The sequence below is a fragment of the Salvelinus alpinus genome, chromosome 35 (genome assembly GCF_045679555.1).
Source record: "Salvelinus alpinus chromosome 35, SLU_Salpinus.1, whole genome shotgun sequence".
NCBI classification, from domain to species: Eukaryota; Metazoa; Chordata; class Actinopteri; order Salmoniformes; family Salmonidae; genus Salvelinus; species Salvelinus alpinus.
The window spans coordinates 701,224-725,787 of record NC_092120.1 but is presented as its reverse complement, the minus strand read 5'-3'; the positions used below and the strand labels follow the sequence as shown (position 1 = coordinate 725,787).

The 24,564-nt window shown below is 42.6% G+C and overlaps 1 protein-coding gene and 2 long non-coding RNA genes across 4 annotated transcripts in view; 1 reads left to right on the top strand and 2 right to left on the bottom strand.

Moving 5' to 3' along the window:
• LOC139564397 (uncharacterized) overlaps positions 1-24,564 on the top strand; it is a 418,006-nt gene that overhangs the window by 72,163 nt on the left and 321,279 nt on the right. The window lies entirely within an intron of this gene.
• Positions 1,136-4,998, bottom strand: LOC139564698 (oocyte zinc finger protein XlCOF6-like). 2 transcript variants are annotated; one of them, XM_071384466.1, is made up of 3 exons: positions 4,633-4,998; positions 3,789-4,299; positions 1,136-3,372 (listed from the first exon to the last, which is right to left on the bottom strand). In XM_071384466.1, the coding sequence occupies exons 2-3, from the start codon at positions 4,243-4,245 to the stop codon at positions 1,949-1,951; spliced, it is 1,881 nt and encodes a 626-aa protein (XP_071240567.1). In that variant the 5' UTR covers positions 4,246-4,299; positions 4,633-4,998; the 3' UTR covers positions 1,136-1,948. The 2 variants fall into 2 exon arrangements, with proteins under 2 accessions (XP_071240567.1, XP_071240566.1); XM_071384465.1 differs by having other exon boundaries at positions 4,661-4,997.
• On the bottom strand, positions 6,893-24,140 carry LOC139564699 (uncharacterized). Its single transcript, XR_011672809.1, has 3 exons — positions 23,893-24,140; positions 7,597-10,259; positions 6,893-7,458 (listed from the first exon to the last, which is right to left on the bottom strand). It is a non-coding gene; the product is annotated as an uncharacterized lncRNA (long non-coding RNA).

Genomic DNA, 24,564 nt, shown 5'->3' with positions numbered 1-24,564 from the left:
GCAAATAAATTCATAAAAAATCCTACAATGTGATTTTCTGGATTCTTTTTCCTCATTTTGTCTGTCATAGTTGAAGTGTACCTATGATAAAAATTACAGGCCCCTCTCATCTTTTTAAGTGGGAGAACTTGCACAATTGGTGGCTGACTAAATACTTTTTTACCCCACTGTAGCTTAGTGCCTTTGATTGAGGTATGGTACTAGGTGCCAGGCGCACCGGTTTGTGTCAACAACTACAACGCTGCTGGGATTTTCCCGCTCAAGTTTCCTGTATGTATCAATAATGGTCCACCACCCAAAGGACATCAAGCCTACTTGACACAACTGTGGGAAGCATTGGAATCAACATAGGCCAGTATCCCTGTGGAATGCTTTCGACACCTTGTAGAGTCCATGCCCTGACGAATTGAGGCTGTTCTGAGGGCAAAAGGGGGTGCAACTCAATATTAGGAAGGTGTTCCTAATGTTTGGTATACTTAGTGTATATCAGCAGAAAGGAAGAGGCGAAGCGAGAGGGTTCACTCTCACCAAAATCTGTCCAAAATAAGCCCAATGCATTTCTATGGGCTTAAGCTACCTTCCCGTGGGCTACCTTCCCGCCTTTGGGAAACTACTTCGGGCTGAGACATGAGCATCTCGTCATTATATACAGATCTTTCACTTAAATCTATGGTTGTTTAGCAATGACCAACAACCAATTTGACAGAGCTGAGGCAACTGTTGCACAACCACAGGTGTGGAAAGCTATTAGAGACTTACCCAGAAAGACTCACAGTTGTAATACTGACTCAGGGGTGTGAATACTTATGTAAATGAGATATTCCTGTATTTCATTTTCAAAAAGTTCTAAAATCATATTTCACTTTGTCACTATGGGGTATTGTGTGTACATGGGTGAGATTTTTTTAATTTTAATTTTCTTTAATCAATTTTGAATTCAGGCCTTAACACAACATGTGGAATAAGTCAAGGGGTATGAATACTTTCTGAAGGCACTGTACGTGCTATATTAATTCCTAGCATCTATTAGGCTTACATTGTACAGAAATGGTAAGCTTCAAAACAAAACACATCTACCTAATAAAATAATATATCAATATACCATTTTTTTTTTTAAATAATTTATTGCATTGTGCAAGGTTTGGTTAAACAGCCTTAACATTGTTGTTCATATTTATTAGTTAATGTTATGACTTAGTAGATATCAAGTCATTGACACATTCTTATAATAACAGTTGCCTAATCATTTAGAATAAATACAATGTAATTAATCAGTTATAACACTATTTATCACACACCAAGACAACACTATCAGTTAAAGTAGGTTATAGATTCAGTACATAGGCTGTATAAAGAGTATTTGTTTCTTGTATGTACTGCAGAGACCCAATCTGCTCACCTTCATCAGAAAACAATTGTCATCATACATTCAGTAAAATAGTGTCAAGACTTTAGATATAGTACAAAACAGAGATAATTCACTCAAAATAGTAACTGACATGATAGACGTCTACCTTACATTTAAGTCACTTTATTGCGCTATAATCACATCTTGACGTTTTGATGAATCATCTACACCTAAAGCCATGGTAATTGGGAAAGTACATACATTTGTATTTTGTAGTGAACTATCCCTTAAATGTCCAGAAAACAAATCTGAAACTGCTTGCAAACTAAAAACTCTGCCCAACATCTTGATGTATCTAGTGGAGTGTCAATGTCTGGAGCTCTTGGACCTTTGAATTGATGCTTCCTACATCATCTTGTTTGTCCACTGTAATAGTCAGCCAAATACCCCCTACCATCTCAGTGTTCTGGTGAAATATGGCTGATCCCCCAGGTAAGGGCTACACATTGGGAGTAGTGAAAAGGGTGAGTTACCCCCATAAAGCATAATGCAATGAGTTTGAGAAAGGCGCGACACAGCCAGGCAAATCATTATCATCAATCAGCGACACTGAGCCACATGAACAGAGAGGTGGTGGGTGCGAGCGAAGGTCCGGAGGCAGCGAGGGCAGGAGTACGGTCTCTCCCCAGTGTGGGTCCTCATGTGAGTTTTAAGGTGGCCGACCAAGCGGAAGCTCTTGTCACACTGCTGGCAGGGAAAGGGCCGTGAGCCATTGTGGATCCTCATGTGTTTGCCCAGATCCCCTGAAGAGGTATAGCAGCCGTGGCAGACAGAACATTCATACGGCTTCTCTCCAGTGTGGGTGCGTATGTGTTTTGTGAGATCTCCAGATTGAGCAAAGCTCTTGCTGCACTCAGAACAGACGTATGGTCTCTCACCTGTGTGAGTGCGTTGGTGGTTCTTCAGGTGTTCCAGTCGAATGAACTGCTTGCTGCACACTGTGCAGTGGTAAGGCCTCTCGCCGGTGTGTGAGCGCATGTGTGTCTTCAACGCCCCAATGTCTATCACCTTCAGGCCGCACTCCCCACACTGGTGGCCTTTCTCATTGTTGTGGATCTTTAGGTGAAGCCTCAGGTTTCTCTTGATAGAGAAGTCTTTACCACACTCTGTGCAGTGAAAGGGTTTCTCCCCCGTGTGAGAGCGTAGGTGAATGGTCAGACTAGACTTGTATCCAAACTGCCGGTCACAGTGGGAGCAGGAGTACTGCTTTTTGCCAGAATGAGTGGTCATGTGACTCCTGAGACCCTTCATACGGGCAAAATCCTTCCCGCATTCCTGGCATTTGAATGCCTTGACTCCAGAGTGTATCAGCAGGTGTTTGCGTAAACTGCCGCTCTCAGCAAATCTTTTGCCACACTCCTTGCAGGCATAAGGCTTCTCTCCGGTGTGAATTCGCATGTGAATGTTCAGGCTCTGAGGACTACAGAGGATCTTGCCACACTCTGAGCAATGGAAGCCGACATCCAGACAGACCACAGGCTTAATGTCCTGAGGTTCAGTGCCCTCTGGTTTGTGACACTGGTGAGGTCCCAGTCCCCAACAATTCTTGAAGCTCTTCCCACAATCGGCACAACTGAGGTGTCCATTGGTGCTGATCACAGCCATTTTGTGTGAAAGCTCACAGTGGTTTTGCAGACTGCCCAGGTATCTGAATCTGCGGGCACACTGTGGGCAGGTGTAGAGTTTCACCGAAACCCTGTGGGGACGGGCAGGTTTCCGGGGAGTGGCTGAAGGGTGGATCTGGCGGGTGTGGATGCTAAGCAGCCGTGGGGTTTGGAACATGAGGCTACAGTGGAGGCAGCTGTGTGTTGGGACCGTCTCTGTTCCACTGCTCTTTGTAAAACTGTTTCTCAACATGGCCAGATACTCCTTCTGGTGGTTCCACTTGATGTGCTTTTCCAGGAAGGAATGGTCGGTGAAGGAGATGGTGCAGTATGTGCAAGGAAAGAACTGAGGAGAAGAGACTGAGGGAGAGGAAGAGTGGGAGAAGCAGGGGTAGAAAAAGACAAAGGGAGAATACTAGATGGTTATAATAAGAGGAGTATTTTTGACCTGACTCTTTTTATTGTTATTATTGCTATTGAATGATGTACTGCATAGTTGAGGGCGCTAGCGCATAAGCATTTCACTGCACCTTTTATACCTGCTGTAAACTGTGTAGGTGACGAATAAAATGTGATTTGATTTACAGAAGAGGGATATGAAAACTAAAATAAGAAAGAATATAATTTCAAAAGTAAACGAGAGTAGTCCTATATTTTCATGATGAATCTTAAATTCAAAGTCGATATCAAATAGCCATTTAGCCTAGTCAGTCAATATCAAATATTCAAGCAAATTTTAAGATTGCACAGATTTTAAAGATGGGTGTGTTGCATACCTCTGTTGCTGTCAGTATCCCTCCCGTCTTCGGGGTCCTCATCTGTGTCTTCTTCACCCACATTCTCCTCCTTCATGAAACACACTTGAGTTTCTCTCTTAACCACCACCTTGTGTATTTCAGAATCAGAATCATACTCCGCTTTTATCTCTACTGTTCCTTGGCTAATGTAAACAGAATCTGTTTCAGTCTTGGTTATGACGGTTCCAGAATCCTTGTGGAGTGCTCTAGAATCGAAGCAATGACTCTGTACTTCAAAGTCAGCTGGTTCCTCTTTAATTTGGATGGAGTTGGAAGTAACCCCTTTAGTGTTGGGAGAGGGAGATTGGCTAATGTCTGGTTCTTCTCTTTTGCAGTTAACATCATCTGACTGTGTTTCACACTCTGTTTTGATTGGGTCTCGATGGTGTTTAGACCTCTTGATTTTGTGTTGCTTTTTCACAGATTTGTTCTTCATCTTGTTGACTAGTGTGTCTCTGCTAAGGTCAACACCTTCACATTACCTTACATTCTGTGGAGAAAAGACCAGGTTTGATTGAACATTACCCTTACAGAGAGTTACCAGGTATCATAATAACCCATCCAACATGTAAAAAGTAAGAAACCCCAATTCTGCATTAGCTATGCTGAAGTCTGGTTCAGTAACACTCTCAATAGCCTACTACTTCATAGCCCTTCATTACACCGCATTATCATCATTACCTCGGTCATATGGACATCCTACTAGCATGCAGTGTAAGTTTTGGTTACAACCTAACTAGCTATATTTTTACGCCGTCGTTAACCTTTATACGCTTGCATAGTTGTAGCAAGATAGCCTAACGTGTCTGTTAGCTGACGTTACCTTGCTACTTTGTAAGATTGTCACCCACCAAATGTAGCTATCTTGATTATGAAGACAACCACGAGAGGAAAAAGTTGTGTTTCTCGTATAAATGCTCACGGATTAAAAAAAAGCAAGCTAGCAAAGTTTGGAAAATAGCTTTGCTAGCCACCTTATTTCTGATTGTTGTCATCTGAAACAGAGACGGAAGAGGAAGCGAGACATCCCACTCCCTAATTGTTCTGGTTCATCTACAATGAACCAAGCAGACCAGACCAAACTGCTAATGCATTGGAGAGCCACCACGTTAAGCAGACCGGAACGGACCATTTTATTTCAATGATCAACGGCCTGAGTGGGACATCTTTATTTATCCACCATCTTTAACCGGAAAGACGCTGCATTTCCTGGATTGTTAATGTCATGAAACCTGACCAATCAGGCAAAGGTCCCTGGGTCATGTGCAAAGATGAAGCGACTGATTCATTCTCGCCAAAAAGTATCTGCCATAGAGAACGATAGAGGCCTCTAGTGGCGAACAGGCCGAATTAGCATGGCCAGCACAATTGAGGGATTCCACCATTTTAATGTAGCCAACTGGGTGGGACTTACAACTTCATTGGCTGATCACTCCTGGAGACCCTGTTGCAGTCATGTCTAACCAGGCCATCAGGAGGGATCAGCCAATTGTGAAGAAGAAAATTGACCACCTCAAAATGGATATTACCGCAATGTCGCTGCCCATGCTGTCACAGACACTATAATCATAGATAGAACAATGAGCCAGATATTTTAACATCGGGCACTGATGTTGGGCGATTAGGCCTGGCTCGCAGTTGGCGTTCCAATTCATCCCAAAGGTCTTCAATGGAGTTGAGGTCAGGGCTCTGTGCAGGCAAGTCAAGTTCTTCCACACCGATCTCGACAAATCATTTCTGTTTGGACCTCGCTTTGTGCATGGGGGCATTGTCATGCTAAAAAAGGAGAGGGCCTTCCCCAAACTGTTGCCACGAAGTTGGAAGCACACAATCGTCTAGAATGTCATTATATGCAGTAGCATTAAGCTTTCCCTTCACTGGAACTAGAGGGCCTAGCACAAACCATGAAAAACAGCCCTAGGCCATTATTCCTCCTCCACCAAACGTTAAAGTTGGCACTATGCATTCGGGCAGGTAGCATTTTCTTGGCATCCGCCAAAACCAGTTTTGTTGATCGGACTGCCAGCATGATTCATCACTCCAGTGAACGCATATCCACTGCTTCAGAGTCCAATGGCAGCGAGCTTTACACCACTCCAGCCGACGCTTGGCATTGACATTGTGATCTTAGGCTTGTGTGCGACTGTTAGGCCATGGAAACCCATTTCATGAAGCTCCCGACAAACAGTTATTGTGCTGAGGTTGCTTCCAGAGGCAGTTTGGAACTTGGTAATGAGTGTTGCAACCGAGGATAGGCGATTTTTACGCACTACGTGCTTCAGCACTCAGCAGTTCCGTTCTGTGAGCTTGTGTGGCCTACCACTTTGCGGCTGAGCAGTTGTTGCTCCTAGACGTTTCCACATCACAATAACAGCACTTAGTTGACCGGGGCAACTCTAGCAGGACAGAAATTTGACGAACTGACTTGTTGGAAAGGTGACATATGATGGTTCCACTTTGAAAGTCACTGAGCTCTTCAGTACAGGCCATTGTACTACCAATGTTTGTCTATGTAGATTGCATGGCTGTGTGCTCGATATTTATACACCTGTCAGCAACGGGTGTGGCTGAAATAGTAAAATCCACAAATTTGAAGGGGTGTCCACATACTTTTGGTGTATCTTTTGGTATCAGTTGCGCCCTTCTCATTTTATAGCTTTATCAAAGCAGTACTTACTGTAATAGTGTTGTCAAAGATGAAATGTGTCCATTGAATTAGCAAGATGACGCTTATTGTAACCAATATCTAAACTACAGCAGAGGCTGGTGGGAGGAGCAATTGGAGGACGGGCTCATTGTAATGGCTGGAATGGAGAAAATAGCATAGGAACCCTAATCTAATTGGTAGAGACCATCACTGTCAAGATGTGGGAATGACAATGTAGCCTTCATGCTTGGCCCAATCATCTTCAATAGAATAAATGTGTATGATTATTAGCAACTGAGACATGGTGCAATATCAAAACCAGTGCAGGCCATTGATGGCATATGGATTGACACAAATCAGTTATGACAGGCTGTTTAAGTGATTACTGTATAATTGATTTTAAAGTCATGTCTAATGTGCAATTACCAAACATGTCCTCTTTCACATACTTTATTCACAGCAATCATTGTCACTTTTGTCATCCCCAGGCAGTAAGTCGGGCATATACAACCATCATCTGTGCATCACTTTTCCCTTGTTAATCAACTACAAACATTTTATAACTGCCTTAATTTTGCTGGACTCCAGGAAGAGTAGCTAATGGGGATCCATAATAACTATAAAATACAACACAAAATCAAGAATTGGCATGCTCAACTCAAGAGTTCAAATAAGTCTTTGGGTGCAGGGTCCAAAAGGCATATAAACTAGAAAAGGAAAACAGGCATTCAGCAAAATAGTTTAAATTTTAATGTTCTTTAGTAGCAGCAGCAGCAGAGGTCAAACAAACTGACATCTTTCTATGACACTGATAGCTTTAGTGAACGCTGTCTGCAGTGCATGAGAAGGGTTGAGTTCTCCAGAGGAAGAATGAGAGGTTGTGGACATGTGCACATGCTTACAAACAGGAGCTACACGCTGCTTTTAATACATTACTGCATTCATGGGACCTTTTACTCCCTCTCAGTAGTTCAGGGAGTTTCCACCATCTGGTCTCAATCACTGTTGGAAACAAACCAATTCAAAACACAGTTGGGCCGGGAAAAAAATACTATATACATAAATATACAATCTATTACACATATGGATGCAATAAAAAAAACAGAGCACAATTTAAACATTTTTTAAAATTCATGTTACCTTGAATATAAAGTCCATTCTTCTCATAGTCTGGTTGGCAAACTGGTCAATGACCCTCTCATACCAGTGAGGATTCTTCTGCAATGATTTAAGAATCCTCCTTTCTATGGATAGGATTGCCAGGTTCTTGAGTCGCTCTTGTCCCATGGTGTTCCTTGTGTAGCTTTTCAGCCTCTTCAGACGAGAGAATCTGCTCTCCACGCCCGCTGATGTTGCCCCTATAGTTGCAACTAGGCACATGAGCCGGTACACCTCAGGCATCACTTCATTCAAACCACACCCCTTGAAATGCAAGATTCTGTCACACAGTTTTTGACTGTTCCCTTGAAGCTCCTCTCCACAGTAGAACACTTGCAGCTCATTTTTCAGTTTTTCCATGTTAAAAAAACGGCCATAGCTCTGGGACAGGCTTTCCATTGCATTTGTAGGGAATTCACTCCGGAATGACTCAAATTTCTCATCATCTAACAACTCCATGTATCTCCTGCTGTCCAGGCTTTGGAACCTCTGTGCTATTTGTGTCTTGATGTTGTCATGGATTGAATCGTACAGTGATTTGTACGTCTGCATTACATCCTGAGTGCCCTGCCTCTGCTTCCTTCTGTGCGTCAACTCTGGATCATCTGTCATGTTCGAAGCCTTCTGATATATAGCACTAAATTCTTCTTCAGATTTGTGCTCCTCTATCTTGAGTAAAATATTCTCAATCCTCCTCTTACAAAATTCTACATCCATGGCATTCTGTTGCACACTGTCAAAAACCACATCTGTGCAAGCAAATATATATTCAAAAGTGAGAAGTAAAAAAATAAAATGAAAATCTTCCAACTGTGTCTTGAAACCATTTGCATCGAAAATCGTGTCATCATCCATTTTAGGATGCTCTGTGATACTTGTGAATGTGTCCAACAGATGGTCAAAGTTTTTTGCCACCGTGTTAACTACTCTGGACGTGAAATTCCAATGCGTTGGTGCGTTTTTTGGCAAACTTGCACAAGCAGCCTTTTCTAGCAGCATTCTATTGGTGGACTTACAAAAAAAAGTTGCGAAGCCACCCAGTGTGGCAAAGAAAACCTTGGTCTTGGGCATGGACTTCACGCTCTGGCTTAATACGGAGTTGAGGGGATGTGCATAGCAATGCACAAAGGTGGCGCTCGGCGCTACAGCTCTTACTTTTGCTTGCAGACTATTTAAATCAGAAGCCATTACCACAGCGCCATCATATGTTTGAGCGACTAGTTTCTCCACAAAGTTAAACTCTGACATCTCCGAATTCACTAGATCAAACACAGACTGTGCATCTCGCCCAGCTGACACATCAAAGTAGCCCAAGAAACGCTCCTGGACGCACCCCCGATCATCCACATACCTGACAATGACAGACAACTGCGAATGGTCTGTAGTTTCATCCATTTGCCATGAGAAAAATGGAGCAGCGTCAACCTCGCTTTTAATCTCACTTCTAATTGATGATGCGATAGCAGTTATCAAGTCGTTCTGAATTGTTCTTGACATTCCAGTGAACACAGTTGAAGATTCCATATGCTGAGCAAGTAAAGCATCATACCGCGCGATTACCTCTGCCAATTCCCTGTAGTTGCCTTTGTTAGCGGAACTTTCCGTCTCATCGTGTCCCCTAAAAGCCAACTCTTGCATGCCTAAGTATGCAATGCTGTCAATGAGGCGTTTGAGAACATCCCTGTTTCTTCGGACCTTCTCGTTGTGTTGCGCAGCTTGAATACGCAGGCCTTCATTGAGTGAGTGATTGGCACGATGGCTCGGCTGTCCCAAAAGCTTGAGTTTCGCGTAGGAGTTGAGATGCTCCCGGCTTTCGTCATGCCGTTTAGCTGAACGGTCAATGTTCTTTAGGTCACTGAACCCCCCTTTAGCCCAAGGCTCAAACGTTCCAAAGAGCAGACAAGGCCAGCAATACAAGCGGCTTGATGAAAGACTACCTGTTAGCCATTGATACTTTTTATACCAGTTGGTATTGAACGCCCTCCTCACTTTGTCATCCTTCCTTATGTACTTGATTTCAGGCAGAGGTCGACCCTCGGTTTTAATTCGCACCCTTTCTGTGGACTCCAAAGAATGAAATGGGGTCTTCAACAAAAAATCCACAATGTTGTCAGAATTCGCGACCTGGCAGGTGTGGACAAGTAGCTGCTGTGGTGTGTGGAACATGCAACTGCAGTGGGGGCAGCTGTGTGAGGGGGCGTACACTTTCATTTCTGTCTTAACCACTCTGATTTCAGAATCATGCTCAGTCTTAATTTCCGTCGTTCCTTGGCTAATGTAAACAGAATCTGTTTCGGTCTTGGTTTTGATGGTTCCAGAATCCTGGTGGAGTGCTCTAGAATCCAAGTGACAATTTGATCTGATTCCGTTATGTTCCTCACTTGTTTCATGCACTTCAAAGTCTGTTTCCTCCTCTTTGATTTGGATGATGTTGAAAGTAAACCCATTACTGCTGAGAGAGTGGGCTTGGCCAATGTCTGAATCTTCTCTACTGGAGTCAACATCATCTGACTGTGTTTCACAATCCGTTTTGATGTGGTCACGATGACTTCTAGTCATCTTGGTTTTATTGCGTTGCTTTTTCCCAGGTTTGATCTTAATCTTGTCGATTGGTTATTGTCTACACCTTCCTCTTCATTTGCATTCTGCGAAAAAAAAGACTTGATTTGAATAAACATCACCCTTGCAGAGACACCAGGTCAGGAATCATCATGACAATCATCTTATCCAACACCACAAAGTAAAACAAACAGGCTGGTACATACTAAGGAGAGCATTTGGTTACAACATGCATTTTTACATAGCTAATCGATGGGTGAATAAATAGCTAGCAAGCGACGTTACTCCTTAGTCCATGGACCTTACATGTTGTTTAAAGGGCGAATTGGCTCTGGAATTCAAAACAGCCAAATACTCATAAACGTGAATAGATTCTTAATTGCGGTACGGTTCTAGAAACATAAATCCCTCTACTTTCATCTCACATCAAAATAAGTTCACAAATGCAAAATATACACTTACTGTAAGCTAATTAGCACAGGTAGTCGACTGTCTTTCGTAAACAAGCGCTGTAACATGGAAATATGGCCGTGTGGGGAACACTAACCCTATAAAAAAGGTGTGTATCAATTTAACCTTTGGTTTTTTGAAAATTATATCTTGCCAATATGAAAGAGAAGGTCCTTATGCTTCCAAAACCGTACCGCAAGTGATGCGTGTCAAAATGTTCAGGCCGAGCGTCACTGCTCTTAACAAAAACTACCCACTACAGAAGACACCTTAGTCCAATTACTATTTTAATGTGTAATGCAGAGCCATACACAGTGCATTCAGAAAGTACTCACACTCCTTTACCTATTCCACATTTTGTTGTGATAGACTACATTTTTTATTGATTCAATTGAGATTGTGTAAGTGATCTACACACACTACCCCATAATGTCAAAGTGGACTTTGTTTGGTAGATTTAAATTATTAATTTAAAACTTATGTGCTTAACAAATCACATAAGTTGCATGGACTCATTCCGTGTTCAACAATAGTAGTTAACATGATTTTTGAATAACTACTCCATCTCTGTACCCCACACATACAGTTGCCTGTAAGGTCCCTCAATCGAGTAATGAATTTCAAGCACAGATTCAACCACAACGACCAGCAAGGTTTTCCAATGCCTCGCAAAGAAGGGCGACCAGCAAGGTTTTCCAATGCCTCGCAAAGAAGGGCACCAATTGGTAGATGTGTAAAAATAAAAAAAAGTTGATGCTGAATATCCCTTTGAGCATGGTGAAGTTATTAATTAGGCTTTGGAAGGTGTATCAATACACCCAGTCAATACAAAGATTCAGGCGTCCTTCCAAACTCAGTTGTCAGAGAGGAAGGAAGCTGCTCAGGGATTTCACCATGAGGCCAATGACTTTAAAACAGCTACTGAGTTTAATGGATGGATCAACAACATTGTAGTTACTCCACAATACTAACCTAAATGACAGAGTGAAAGGAATGAAGCCTGTACAGATTAAAAATATTCCAAAACATGCACCCTGTTTGCAAGTAATACTTAAGTAATACTGCAAAAAAATATGACAAAGAAATATAATTCTTGTCCTGAATAGATAGCATTATAAACTCAGCAAAAAAAGAAACATCCAGCCTCCCGGGTGGCGCAGTGGTCTAGGGCACTGCATCGCAGTGCTAGCTGCGCCACCAGAGTCTCTGGGTTTGCTCCCAGGCTCTGTCATAAAATGTTGTTTTTTTTTTAATTTAAAAAAAGAAACATCCCTTTTTCAGGACCCTGTCTTTCAAAGATAATTCGTAAAAATCCAAATAACTTCACAGATCTTCATTGTAAAGGGTTCAAACACTGCTTCCCATGCTTTTTCAATTAACCATAAACAATTAATGAACATGCACTTGTGGAACAGTCATTAAGACACTAACAGCTTACAGATGGTAGGCAATTAAGGTCACAGTTATGAAAACTTAGGACACTAAAGAGGCCTTTCTACTGACTCTGAAAAACACCAAAAGAAAGATGCCCAGGGTCCCTGCTCATCTGCGTGAACGTGCCTTAGGCATGCTGCAAGGAGGCATGAGGACTGCAGATGTGGCCAGGGCAATAAATTGCAATGTCCGTACTGTGAGACGCCTAAGACAGCGCAACAGGGAGACAGGACGGACAGCTGATCATCCTCGAAGTGGCAGACCATGTGTAACAACACCTGCACAGGATTGGTACATCCGAACATCACACCTGCGGGACAGGTACAGGATGGCAACAACAACTGCCTGAGTTACACCAGGAACGCACAATCCCTCCATCAGTGCTCAGATTGTCCGCAATAGGCTGAGAGAGGCTGGACTGAGGGCTTGTAGGCCTGTTGTAAGGCTGGTCCTCACCAGACATCACCGGCAACAATGTTGCCTATGGGCACAAACCCACCATCACTGGACCAGACAGGACTGGAAAAATGTGCTCTTCACTGACGAGTCACAGTTTTGTCTCACCAGGGGTGATGGTCGGATTTGCGTTTATCGTCAAAGGAATGAGCGTTACGCCGAGGCCGGTACTCTGGAGCGGGATCGATTTGGAGGTGGAGGGTCCGTCATGGTCTGGGGCGGTGTGTCACAGCATGAGCTTGTTGTCATTGCAGGCAATCTCAATGCTGTGCGTTACAGGGAAGACATCCTCCTACCTCATGTGGTACCCTTCCTGCAGGCTCATCCTAACATGACCCTCCAGCATGACAATGCCACCAGCCATACTGCTGGTTCTGTGCATGATTTCCTGCAAGACAGGAATGTCAGCGTTCTGCCATGGCCAGCGAAGAGCTCGGATCTCAATCTCTTTGAGCACATCTGGGACCTGTCGGATCGGAGAGTGAGGGCTAGGGCCATTCCCCACAGAAATGTCAGGGAACTTGCAGGTGCCTTGGTGGAAGAGTGGGGTAACATCTCACAGCAAGAACTGGCAAATCTGGTGCAGTCCATGAGGAGGAGATGCACTGCAGTACTTAACGCAGCTGGTGTCCACACCAGATACTGACTGTTACTTTTGATTTTGACCTGCCTCTTTGTTCAGGGACATATTATTCCATTTCTGTTAGTCACATGTCTGTGGCACTTGTTCAGTTTATGTCTCAGTTGTTGAATCTTATGTTCATACAAATATTTACACATGTTAAGTTTGCTGAAATAAACACAGTTGACAGTGAGGACGTTTCTTTTTTTGCTGAGTTTATGTTTGGGACATATCCAACATCACTGAGTACCACTCTTCATATTTTCAAGCATGGTGGTGGTGGCTGCATCATGTTATGGGCATGCTTGTCATCTGCAAGGAGTAGGGAGTTTTGGGGGGATTATAAACAGAATACAGCTATAAGCACAGGCAAAATCCTAGAGGAGAACCTGGTTCAGACTGCTTTCTAACAGATATTAGGAGCCAAATGTATCTTTCAGCGGGACAATAACCTAAAACACAAGGCCTAATCTACACTGGAGTTTCCTACCAAGACGACATTTAATGTTCCAGAGTGGCCTAGTTAGTTTTGAAAATCTATGGCAAGACTTGAAAATGGCTGTCTAACAATGATAAACAATCAACATGACAGAGCTTGAAAACCTTTAAGAATAATGGGCAAATATTGTACAATCCAGGTATGCAAAGCTCTCAGAGACTTACCAAAAATTACTCACAGCTGTAATCACAGCCAAAGGTGCATCTACAAACTATTGACTCAGGGAAGTGAATATTTATGTCAATTATATTTCTGTTGTTAATTTTCAATACATTTACAAACATTTCTAAAAACACATTTTCACTATGTCATTCTAAGCTATTGTGTGTAGATGGGTGAGGGAGAAAAAAAATATTTAATCCATTTTGAATTCAGGCTGTAACACAATAAATGTGGAATAAGTTAAGGGGTATGAATACTTTCTGAAGACACTGTGTGTGTGTGTGTGTGTGTGTGTGTGTGTGTGTGTGTGTGTGTGTGTGTGTGTGTGTGTGTGTGTGTGTGTGTGTGTGTGTGTGTGTGTGTGTGTGTGTGTGTGTGTGTATATATATAGCTCAGGTGTAATGGAATGGAACTGAACTGAGAGTCATGGTCAAGGGCTAGCAAGATACAGTTGAAGTCGGGAAGTTTACATACACTTAGGTTGGAGTGATTAAAACTAGTTTTTCAACCACTCCACAAATTTCTTGTTAACAAACTATAGTTTTGGCAAGTCGGTTAGGACATCTACTTTGTGCATGACATAAGTCATTTTTCCAACAATTGTTTACAGACAGATTATATCACTGTATCACAATTCCAGTGGGTCAGAAGTTTACATACACTGAGTTGACTGTGCCTTTAAACAGCTTGGAAAATTCCAGATAATTATGTCATGGCTTTAGAAGCTCCTGAAAGGTTAATTGACATAATGAGTCAATTTGAGGTGTACCTGTGGATGTATTTCAAGGCCTACCTTCAAACTCAGTGCCTCTTTGCTTGACATCATGGGAAAATCAAAAGAAATCAGCCAAGACCTCAGAAAAAAAATTGTGGACCTCCACAAGTCTGGTTCATCCTTGGGGGCAATTTCTAAATGCCTGAAGGTACCACGTTCATCTGAACAAACAATAGTACGCAAGTATAAACACCATGGGACCATGCAGTTGTCACACTGCTCAGGAAGGAGACGTGTTCTGTCTCCTAGAGATGAACGCACTTTTCGCACCAAAGTACAAATCAATCCCAGAACAACAAAGGACCTTTCGCGTTATTTGTAACTTATTTTGTACATAATGTTTCTGCAACCCTATCTTACGGCAAAAAGAGCTTCTGGATATCAGGACAGTGATCACTCACCTCGGATTAGACTAAGCTTTTTTCTACAACAAGGAGGACGCACAAGACATTCTCCAAACACCCCACAGGGCTGACATCCCCGTTATTTGCGACGCAGGTACAGAGGACAAAGAGCTGGATGCCTGGTCAGGACCCGGAGAAGGCAAGTGGGAAAGCTGCCATTACTGTCAATACTACTCGCCAACGTGCAATCATTGGACAATAAATTAGACGAATACCCTACCAACGGGACATCAAAAACTGTAATATAGTATGTTTCACGGAATCGTGGCTGAATAACGACATGGATATTCAGCTAGAGGGATATTCGCTGGCTGCACCGGCAAGATAGAACAGCACACTCTGGTAAGACAAGGGGGTGGGGGTGGTCTGTGCGTATTTGTAAACAACAGCTGGTGCACGAAATCTAAGGAAGTCTCTAGATTTTGCTCGCCTGAAGTAGAGTATATTGTGATAAATTGCAGGCCACACCACTTGCCTAGAAAGTTTTCAGCTATACTTTTCGTGGCTGTTTATTTACCACCACAGACAGATGCTGGCACTAAGACCACAGTCAGTCAGTATAAGGAAATAAGCAAACAGGAAACTGCTCACCCAGAGGCGGTGCTCCTAGTGGCTGGGGACTTTAATGCAGGGAAACTTAAATCAGTTCTACCAAATTTCTATCAACATGTTAAATGTGCATCCAGAGGGGGAAAAAATCTAGATCACCTGTACTCCACACACAGAGACGCGTACAACGCTCTCCCTCGCCCTCCATTTGGTAAATCCGACCACAACTCTATCCTCCTGATTCCTGCTTACAAGCAAAAATTATAGCAGGAAGCACCAGTGACTCAGTCTATAAAAAAGTGGTCAGATGAAGCAGATGCTAAACTACAGGACTGTTTTGCTATCACAGACTGGAACATGTTCCGGGATTCTTCTGATGGCATTGAGGAGTACACCACATCAGTTACTGGCTTTATCAATAAGTGCATCGAGGACGTCGTCCCCACAGTGACTGTACGTACATACCCCAACCAGAAGCCATGGATAACAGGCAACATTCGCACTGAGCTAAATGGTAGAGCTACCGCTTTCAAGGTGCGGGACTCTAACCCAGAAGCTTATAAGAAATCCTGCTATGCCCTGCGACGAACCACCAAACAGGCAAAGCGTCAATACAGGCTAACATTGAATCATACTACACCGGCTCCGACGCTCGTCTTATGTGGCAGGGCTTGCAAACTGTTACATACTACAAAAGGGAAGCACAGCCGCGAGCTGCCCAGTAACACGAGCCTACCAGACGAGCTAAATCACTTCTATGCTCGCTTCGAGGCAAGCAACACTGAGGCATGCATGAGAGCATCAGCTGTTCCGGACGACTGTGTGATCATGCTCTCCGTAGCCGACGTGAGTAAGACGTTTAAATAGGTCAACATACACAAGGCTGCGGGGCCAGACAGATTACCAGGACGTGTGCTCCGGGCATGTGCTGACCAGCTGGCAGGTGTCTTCACTGACATTTTCAACATGTCCCTGATTGAGTCTGTAATACCAACATGTTTCAAGCAGACCACCATAGTCCATGTGCCCAAGAACACAAAGGCAACCTGCCTAAATGACTACAGATCCGTAGCACTCACATCCGTAGCCATGGAGTGCTTTGAAAGGTTGGTAATGGCTCACATCAACACCATTATCCCAGAACGCTAGACCCACTCCAATTTGCATACCGCCCAAACAGATCCACAGATGATGCCATCTCTATTGCACTCCACACTGCCCTAACCCACCAGGACAAAATGAACACTTATGTGAGAATGCTATTCATTGACTACAGCTCAGCATTCAACACCATAGTGCCCTCAAAGCTCATCACTAAGCTAAGGATCCTGGGACTAAACACCTCCCTCTGCAACTTGATCCTGGACTTCCTGACGGGCCGCCCCCAGGTGGTGAGGGAGGTAGCAACACATCTGCCATGCTGATCCTCAACACTGGAGCTCCCCAGGGGTGCGTGCTCAGTCCCCTCCTGTACTCCCTGTTAACTCACGACTGCGTGTCCAGGCATTACTTCAACACCATCATTAAGTTTACAGATGTGAACAGTGGTAAGCCTGATCACCGACAACGACGAGACAGCCTATAGGGAGGAGGTCAGAGAACTGGCCGGGTGGTGCCAGAATAACAACCTATCCCTCAACGTAACCAAGACTAAGGAGATGATTGTGGACTACAGGAACAGGAGGACCAAGCACGCCCCCATTCTCATCGACGGGGCTGTAGTGGAGCAGGTTGAAAGCTTCAAGTTCCTTGGTGTCCACATCAACAACAAACTAGAATGGTCCAAACACACCAAGACAGTCGTGAAGGGGGCACGACAAAGCCTATTCCCCCTCAGGAAACTACAAATATTTGGCATGGGTCCCGAGATCCTCAAAAGGTTCTACAGCTGCAACATTGAGAGCATCCTGACTGGTTGCATCACTGCCTGGTATGGCAATTGCTCGGCCTCTGACCGCAAGGCACTACGGAGGGTGGTGCGTACGGCCCAGTACATCACTGGGGCTAAGCTGCCTGCCATCTAGGATCTCTACACCAGGCGGTGTCAGAGGAAGGCCCTAAAAATGGTCAAAGACCCCAGCCACCCCAGTCATAGACAGACTGTTCTCTCTACTACCGCATGGCAAGCGGTACAGGAGTACCAAGTCCTGGACAAAAATAATTCTCAACAGTTTTTACCCCCAAGCCATAAGACTCCTGAACAGGTAATCAAATGGCTACCCGGACTATTTGCATTGTGTGCCCCTCAACCCCTCTTTTACGCTGCTGCTACTCTCTGTTTATCATATATGCATAGTCACTTTAACTAAACATTCATGTACATACTACCTCAATTGGGCCGACCAACCAGTGCTCCCGCACATTGGCTAACCGGGCTATCTATCTGCATTATGTCCCGCCATCCGCCACCCACCAACCCCTCTTTTACGCTACTGCTACTCTCTGTTCATCATATATGCATAGTCACTTTAACCATATCTACATGTATATACTACCTCAGTCAGCCTGACTAACCGGTGTCTGTATGTAGCCTCGCTACTTTTATAGCCTCGCTACTGTATATAGCCTGTCTTTTAACTGTTGTTTTATTTCTTTACTTACCTATTGTTCACCTCATACCTTTTTTGCACTATTGGTTAGAGCCTATAAGTAAGCATTTCACTGTAAGGTCTAACACCTGTTATAGTCGGTGCACATGACAAAAACTTTGATTTGAAGATGCTGGAGAAAACAAGTACAAGAGTATCTATATCCACAGTAAAACGAGTCCTATATCGACATAACCTGAAAGGCCGCTCAGCAAGGAAGAAGTCACTGCTCCAAAACCGCCATAAAAAAGCCAGACTACGGTTTGCAACTGCACATGGGGACAAAGATCGTACTTTTTGGAGAAATGTCCTCTGGTCTGATGAAACAAAAATTGAACCGTTTGGCAAAATGACCATTGTTATATTTGGAGGAAAAAGGGGGAGGCTTACAAGCCGAAGAACACCATCCCAACCGTGAAGCACGGGGGTGGCAGCATCATGTTGTGGGGGTGCTTTGCTGCAGTAGGGACTGGTGCACTTCACAAAAGAGATAGCATCATGAGGATGGAAAATTATGTGGATATATTGAAGCAATATCTCAAGACATCAGTCAGGAAGTTAAAGCTTGGTCGCAAATAAACGATATCTTAACCGCCATCGATAAGAAACAATACTGTGCAGCCGTATTCATTGACCTGGCCAAGGCTTTCGACTCTGTCAATCACCACATCCTCATCGGCAGACTCGATAGCCTTGGCTTCTCAAATGATTGCCTCGCCTGGTACACCAACTACTTCTCTGATAGAGTTCAGTGTGTCAAATCGGAGGGCCTGTTGTCCGGGCCTCTGGCAGTCTCTATGGGGGTGCCACAGGGTTCAATTCTTGGACCGACTCTCTTCTCTGTATACATCAATGATGTCGCTCTTGCTGCTGGTGAGTCTCTGATCCACCTCTACGCAGACGACACCATTCTGTATACTTCTGGCCCTTCTTTGGACACTGTTAACAACCCTCCAGACAAGCTTCAATGCTAAATAAATGATTTAGACAAAAATGTCCAAAATGCACAACTTCATTTTTATGCTGATGATACTGTTATTTACTGTTGTGCCTCATCTCTTACAAAAGCTTTCCAGAACTTGCAAACTGCTTTTTATACTGTTCAACATACCTTGTGTAAATTGAAGCTTATCCTCAATACTGACAAAACTAAACTAATGGTGTTTTCTAATGCAAGAAATAGACCTCTGAACCTATCACCTATTACTACCTGTCAGGGCAAGGAGATTGAGGTTGTAACCTCATATAAATATCTTGGAATTCTAATTGATGACGGCCTCTCTTTTAAATTGCATATTCAACAACTTACAAAAAAATTGAAGCTGAAATTGGGATTTTATTTTAGGAATAAGGCCTGTTTTTCTTTTGAAGCCAGAAGGAGGCTAGTATCAGCTACATTTATGCCTTTACTAGACTATGGGGATATTTTATATATGAATGCTTCCGCTCAGTGTTTGAGATCAATTGACACTCTTTACCATGGCACTTTGAGATTTATTTTAAACTGCAAAACCCTTACGCACCACTGCACTTTATATACCAGGGTTGGCTGGCCTTCTCTAGTCACTCGTAGGCTCAGTCACTGGTATACTTTTATTTACAAAGCCATTTTGGGTTTACTACCTTTTTATTTGGGCATTTTTATTGTTCAGAAATGTGGTGGGTACTCTCTTCGTTCGCTAGACTTTATCCTGCTAACTGTTCCAAATGTCCGAACTGAATTTGGTAAAAGGTCTTTTATGTACTCTGCGCCATTGTCTTGGAACACCTTACAAAATAATTTTAAACTGGAAGAACTTGTCCCGATTGGTGTTTTTAAATCACTGATGAAGGATTTTGAGGCTGATTCCCTGACCTGTCAATGTTTTTAATTTGCTGTTTTTGATATTGTTATACTCTTGTGAATTCAATGGTTTTTTACTAGATTACTTGTAGTTTTTCATGTTGTCTGTCTGTAATTTTTGTAATGACTTGGTGCTGCCTATCTTGGCCAGGACGCTCTTGAAAAAGAGATTTTAAATCTCAATGAGCCCTTCCTGGTTAAATAAAGGTTAAAAATAAATAAAATAAAATAAAAATAAAATGCCATACAACTCTCCTTCCGTGGCCTGCAATTGCTCTTAAATACAAGTAAAACTAAATGCATGCTCTTCAACCGATCGCTGCTTGCACCTGCCCGCCCGTCCAACATCCCTACTCTGGACGGTTCTGACTTAGAATATGTGGACAACTACAAATACCTAGGTGTCTGGTTAGACTGTAAACTCTCCTTCCAGACTCACATCAAACATCTCCAATACAAAGTTAAATCTAGAATTGGCTTCCTATTTCGCAACAAAGCATCCTTCACTCATGCTGCCAAACATACCCTTGTAAAACTGACCATCCTACCGATCCTCGACGATGTCATTTACAAAATAGCCTCCAATACCCTACTCAATAAATTGGATGCAGTCTATCACAGTGCCATCTGTTTTGTCACCAAAGCCCCATATACTACCCACCACTGCGACCTGTACGCTCTCGTTGGCTGGCCCTCGCTTCATACTCGTCGCCAAACCCACTGGCTCCAGGTCATCTACAAGACCCTGCTAGGTAAAGTCCCCCCTTATCTCAGCTCGCTGGTCACCATAGCAGCACCCACCTGTAGCACGCGCTCCAGCAGGTATATCTCTCTGGTCACCCTCAAAACCAATTCTTCCTTTGGCCGCCTCTCCTTCCAGTTCTCTGCTGCCAATGACTGGAACGAACTACAAAAATCTCTGAAACTGGAAACACTTATCTCCCTCACTAGCTTTAACTTCTCTAGGGTAGCATGCCCAAATTAAACTGCCTGCTTCTCGGGCCCAGAAGATATGATATGCATATAACTGGTAGATTTGGATAGAAAACACTCTAAAGTTTCCAAAACTGTTAAAATAGTGTCTGTGAATATAACAGAACTGATTTGGTAGGCAAAAACCCGAGAAAAATCAATTCGGGAAGTAGTTTATTTTTGTTTTTGTAGTTTTCTATTCAATGCCATTACAGTATCCATTGACTTAGGACTCAAATTGCAGTTCCTATGCCTTCCACTAGATGTCAACAGTCTTTAGAAATTGTTTCAGGCTTGTATTCTGAAAAATGAGGAAGTAAGAGCAGTCTGAATGAGTGGACCCTAAAGTGTCACAGAGCTTTTTCATGCGCTCGACCGAGAGAGTGCCTTTCTTGTTTACATTTTATATTGACGACGTTATTGTCCGGTTGAAATAGTATCGATTATTTAGGCTAAAAACAACCTGAGGATTGAATTGCAAACACATGATGATACACTCAGGGGTCAAGCCATTCAAATGCCAAGACTGCGGAAAGGATTTTGCCTTTTGAATATAAACATCATGTTTCTATGAACTTTACGGATACAATTTGTATTTTTTTTGTCTGCCTGTTTTTACTGCGTTTGAGCCTGTGGATTACTGAAGAAAACGCGCGAACAAAACTGAGGTTTTTGGATATAAAGAGACTTTATCGAACAAAAGGAACATTGATTGAGTAAATGAATGTCTGCTGAGTGCAACCATATGAAGATCATCAAATGTAAGGGATTAATTTTATCTCTATTTCTACTTGTGTAACTCTTCTACTTGGCTGGTTACTGTTTGTAATGATTTGTCTGCTGGGCTATGTTCTCAAATAATCGTAAGGTATGCTTTTGAGGTAAAGCATTTTTTAAATCTGACACCGTGGTTGGATTCACAAGAAGTTCATCTTTAAACCTAAGTAAAATATGTTTTGTTTTCTGAATTTTTATAATGAGTATTTCTGTACTTGGCGCCCAGCAGTTTCACTGGCTGTTGAAGACGTGGGACGCTAACGTCTCACGTATCCAAGAGAGGTTAAGCACCAGCTGTCAGAGCAGCTCACAGATTACTGCACCTGTACATAGCCCATCTATAATTTAGCCCAAACAACTATACCTCCCTCTACTGTATTTATTTATCTCCTTGGCACCCCATTATTTCTATCTGTACTTTGCACATTCTTCCACTGCAAATCTACCATTCCAGTGTTTTACTTGCTATATTGTACTTACTACGCCACCATGACCTTTTTTTTTGCCTTTACCTCAATTATCTCACCTCATTTGCTCACATTGTATATAGACTTATTTTTCAACTGTATTATTGACTGTATGTTTGTTTTACTCCATGTGTACACTCTGTGTTGTTGTATGTGTCGAACTGCTTTGCTTTATCTTGGCCAGGTCGCAATTGTAAATGAGAACTTGTTCTCAACTTGCCTACCTGGTTAAATAAAGGTGAGAAAGAAAAATGGACAATGACCCCAAGCATACTTACAAAGTTGTGGCAAAATGGCTTAAGGACAACAAAGTCAAGGTATTGGAGTGGCCATCACAAAGCCCTGACCTCAATCCCATAGACAATTTGTGGGCAGAACTGAAAAAGTGTGTGCGAGCAAGGAGGCCAACAAACCTGACTCAGTTACACCAGCTCTGTCAGGAGGAATGGGCCAAAATTCACCCAACTTATTGTGGGAAGCTTGTGGAAGGCTACCCGAAACGTTTGACCCAAGTTAAACAATGTAAAGGCAATGCTACCAAATACTAACTGAGTGTATATAAACTTCTGACCCACTGGGAATGTGATGAAAGAAATGAAAGCTGAAATAAATAATTCTCTCTACTATTATTCTGACATTTCACATTCTTAAAATAAAGTGGTGATCATAACTGACCTATGACAGCGAATTTTTACTAGGATTAAATGTCAGGAATTGTGAAAAACTGAGTTTAAATGTATTTGGCTGGTGTATGTAAACTTCTGACTTCAACTGTAGATACTACAGAGTCAATAAAATACTAGGCTGGTGGAAACACAATTCTGCCTTAGTAAACAGACTTAGGGTTTTGTCTTCGACATACCTTAATTGCACAAAATTATCATCACAGTACGAGTCATAATACCCATAAAACCTAGCAGTCAAACAAGGAAATGGTTCCAATTGTTTTTCCACCATACATTTTTCCCCATCGGGATTATAGTAACTTCAAATATGGGCTTTGTTTCGTGTAAATTTACCCTGGCATGACGTTTTGATAACCATGTGAATCTCTCTAGGACAAGGTGACTTTTACCAATATATTCACCCCCTCCAAAATGAAATGTGTAGTCTTGCATATCTACTTTGATGCTAATTAGCAATTTTGGGATCTGATAGTAAATAGAGCTGAATATATTGATAAAAGTCACCTTGTCCAAAAGAGATTTACATGGTTATCAAAACGTCATGCCAGGGTAAGCTTCCACGAAACATCCCTTATTTTAAGTGTTTCTACAATTCTCTATGGGAAAAATATATGGTGGAAAAACGATTTGAACCATTTCGCAGTTTGACCGCTAGGTTCTATTGGTGTTATGACACCTTTACTGTGGGTCTCTACAACAACGGTCACCTGGACATACTACTATCAAAGACAGTAGCACCGTTGTTTCTGTACTGTCTCAAATCATAGGTTTAACATACAGAGGAGAGCATTTGAAAACATCATACATTTTTACGTTATCATTGGGAGGTTAGTTAAGTTAGCTAGGTTGCATATCTTTCTGGGTCAGAAATGGACTCTCTTCGCCTGGCTAACGTTAGCTAGCAAGATTAGCTAGATAGCAGATAATGTAAGCTACTTTACTACTTTTGACGACTAGATATCACCCACCAAATACTGATTGTAAATATATTAACCATGAGAGGAACAAGTTTATGTTTCTCGTACAAATACTCACGAATAGAAAATAAAGTTTCGCTACTCCGGAAGAATTATGCGTTTCCTTACAGAGGAAGAGGCGAAGCGAGAGGCTTTACTCTCGTTAAAATCTGTCCGCGAGATAAATGTTTTGTTGTTGTATGGAGGTCTATGAGAGTGTCGAATTACGTGAGGCTTTTTTTAATCAAATATAAGTTTCGTAATGTTTAGGTTGTTACAAATGTACGGATATAAGTGGTTGCACGTGGCATTGCGGCAGCTAGGAGAAAAACGATTTAGTGCCCAAGTTTATCTGCCCTCTCATTGGCTAGAATGGTCCCGCCTGTCTTCCTTCATTGAGGGTGGACATGTATTTCCGTTGCTAGACCGGTCACTTGATTATCTTGTCAACATAATAGACTAGCTTTGCTTTTCTGCAGTTAAAACGTCACGGTACCTGACCAATCAAACAATGGCCCCTCGATTATATGGAAAAAATTAGAGGCTGTTGATTGGTGTGTATTCTTAAATAAATAAAAATTTTCGCCAAAAGTATCAGTTTTGTATCAGCAATTTTTTGTAGCTATGCCAGTTCTGAACTCTAATCTTATTAATCAAGGACGAATTGTGGTCATTGTAATAGCAAGTAGATAGTTCCTGTACGGCTAAAGCACCTGTTGTAAAGAAGATAGAGCATACCCTTTCATTCACT

Coding starts and splice junctions, on each gene's coding strand:
- LOC139564698 (XM_071384466.1), bottom strand. CDS start 4,245: ATGAAGAACAAATCTGTGAAAAAGCAACACAAAATCAAGAGGTCTAAA. Junction 3,373..3,788: donor GGATACTGACAGCAACAGAG/GTATGCAACACA, acceptor CCTCTCCCTCAG/TCTCTTCTCCTCAGTTCTTT.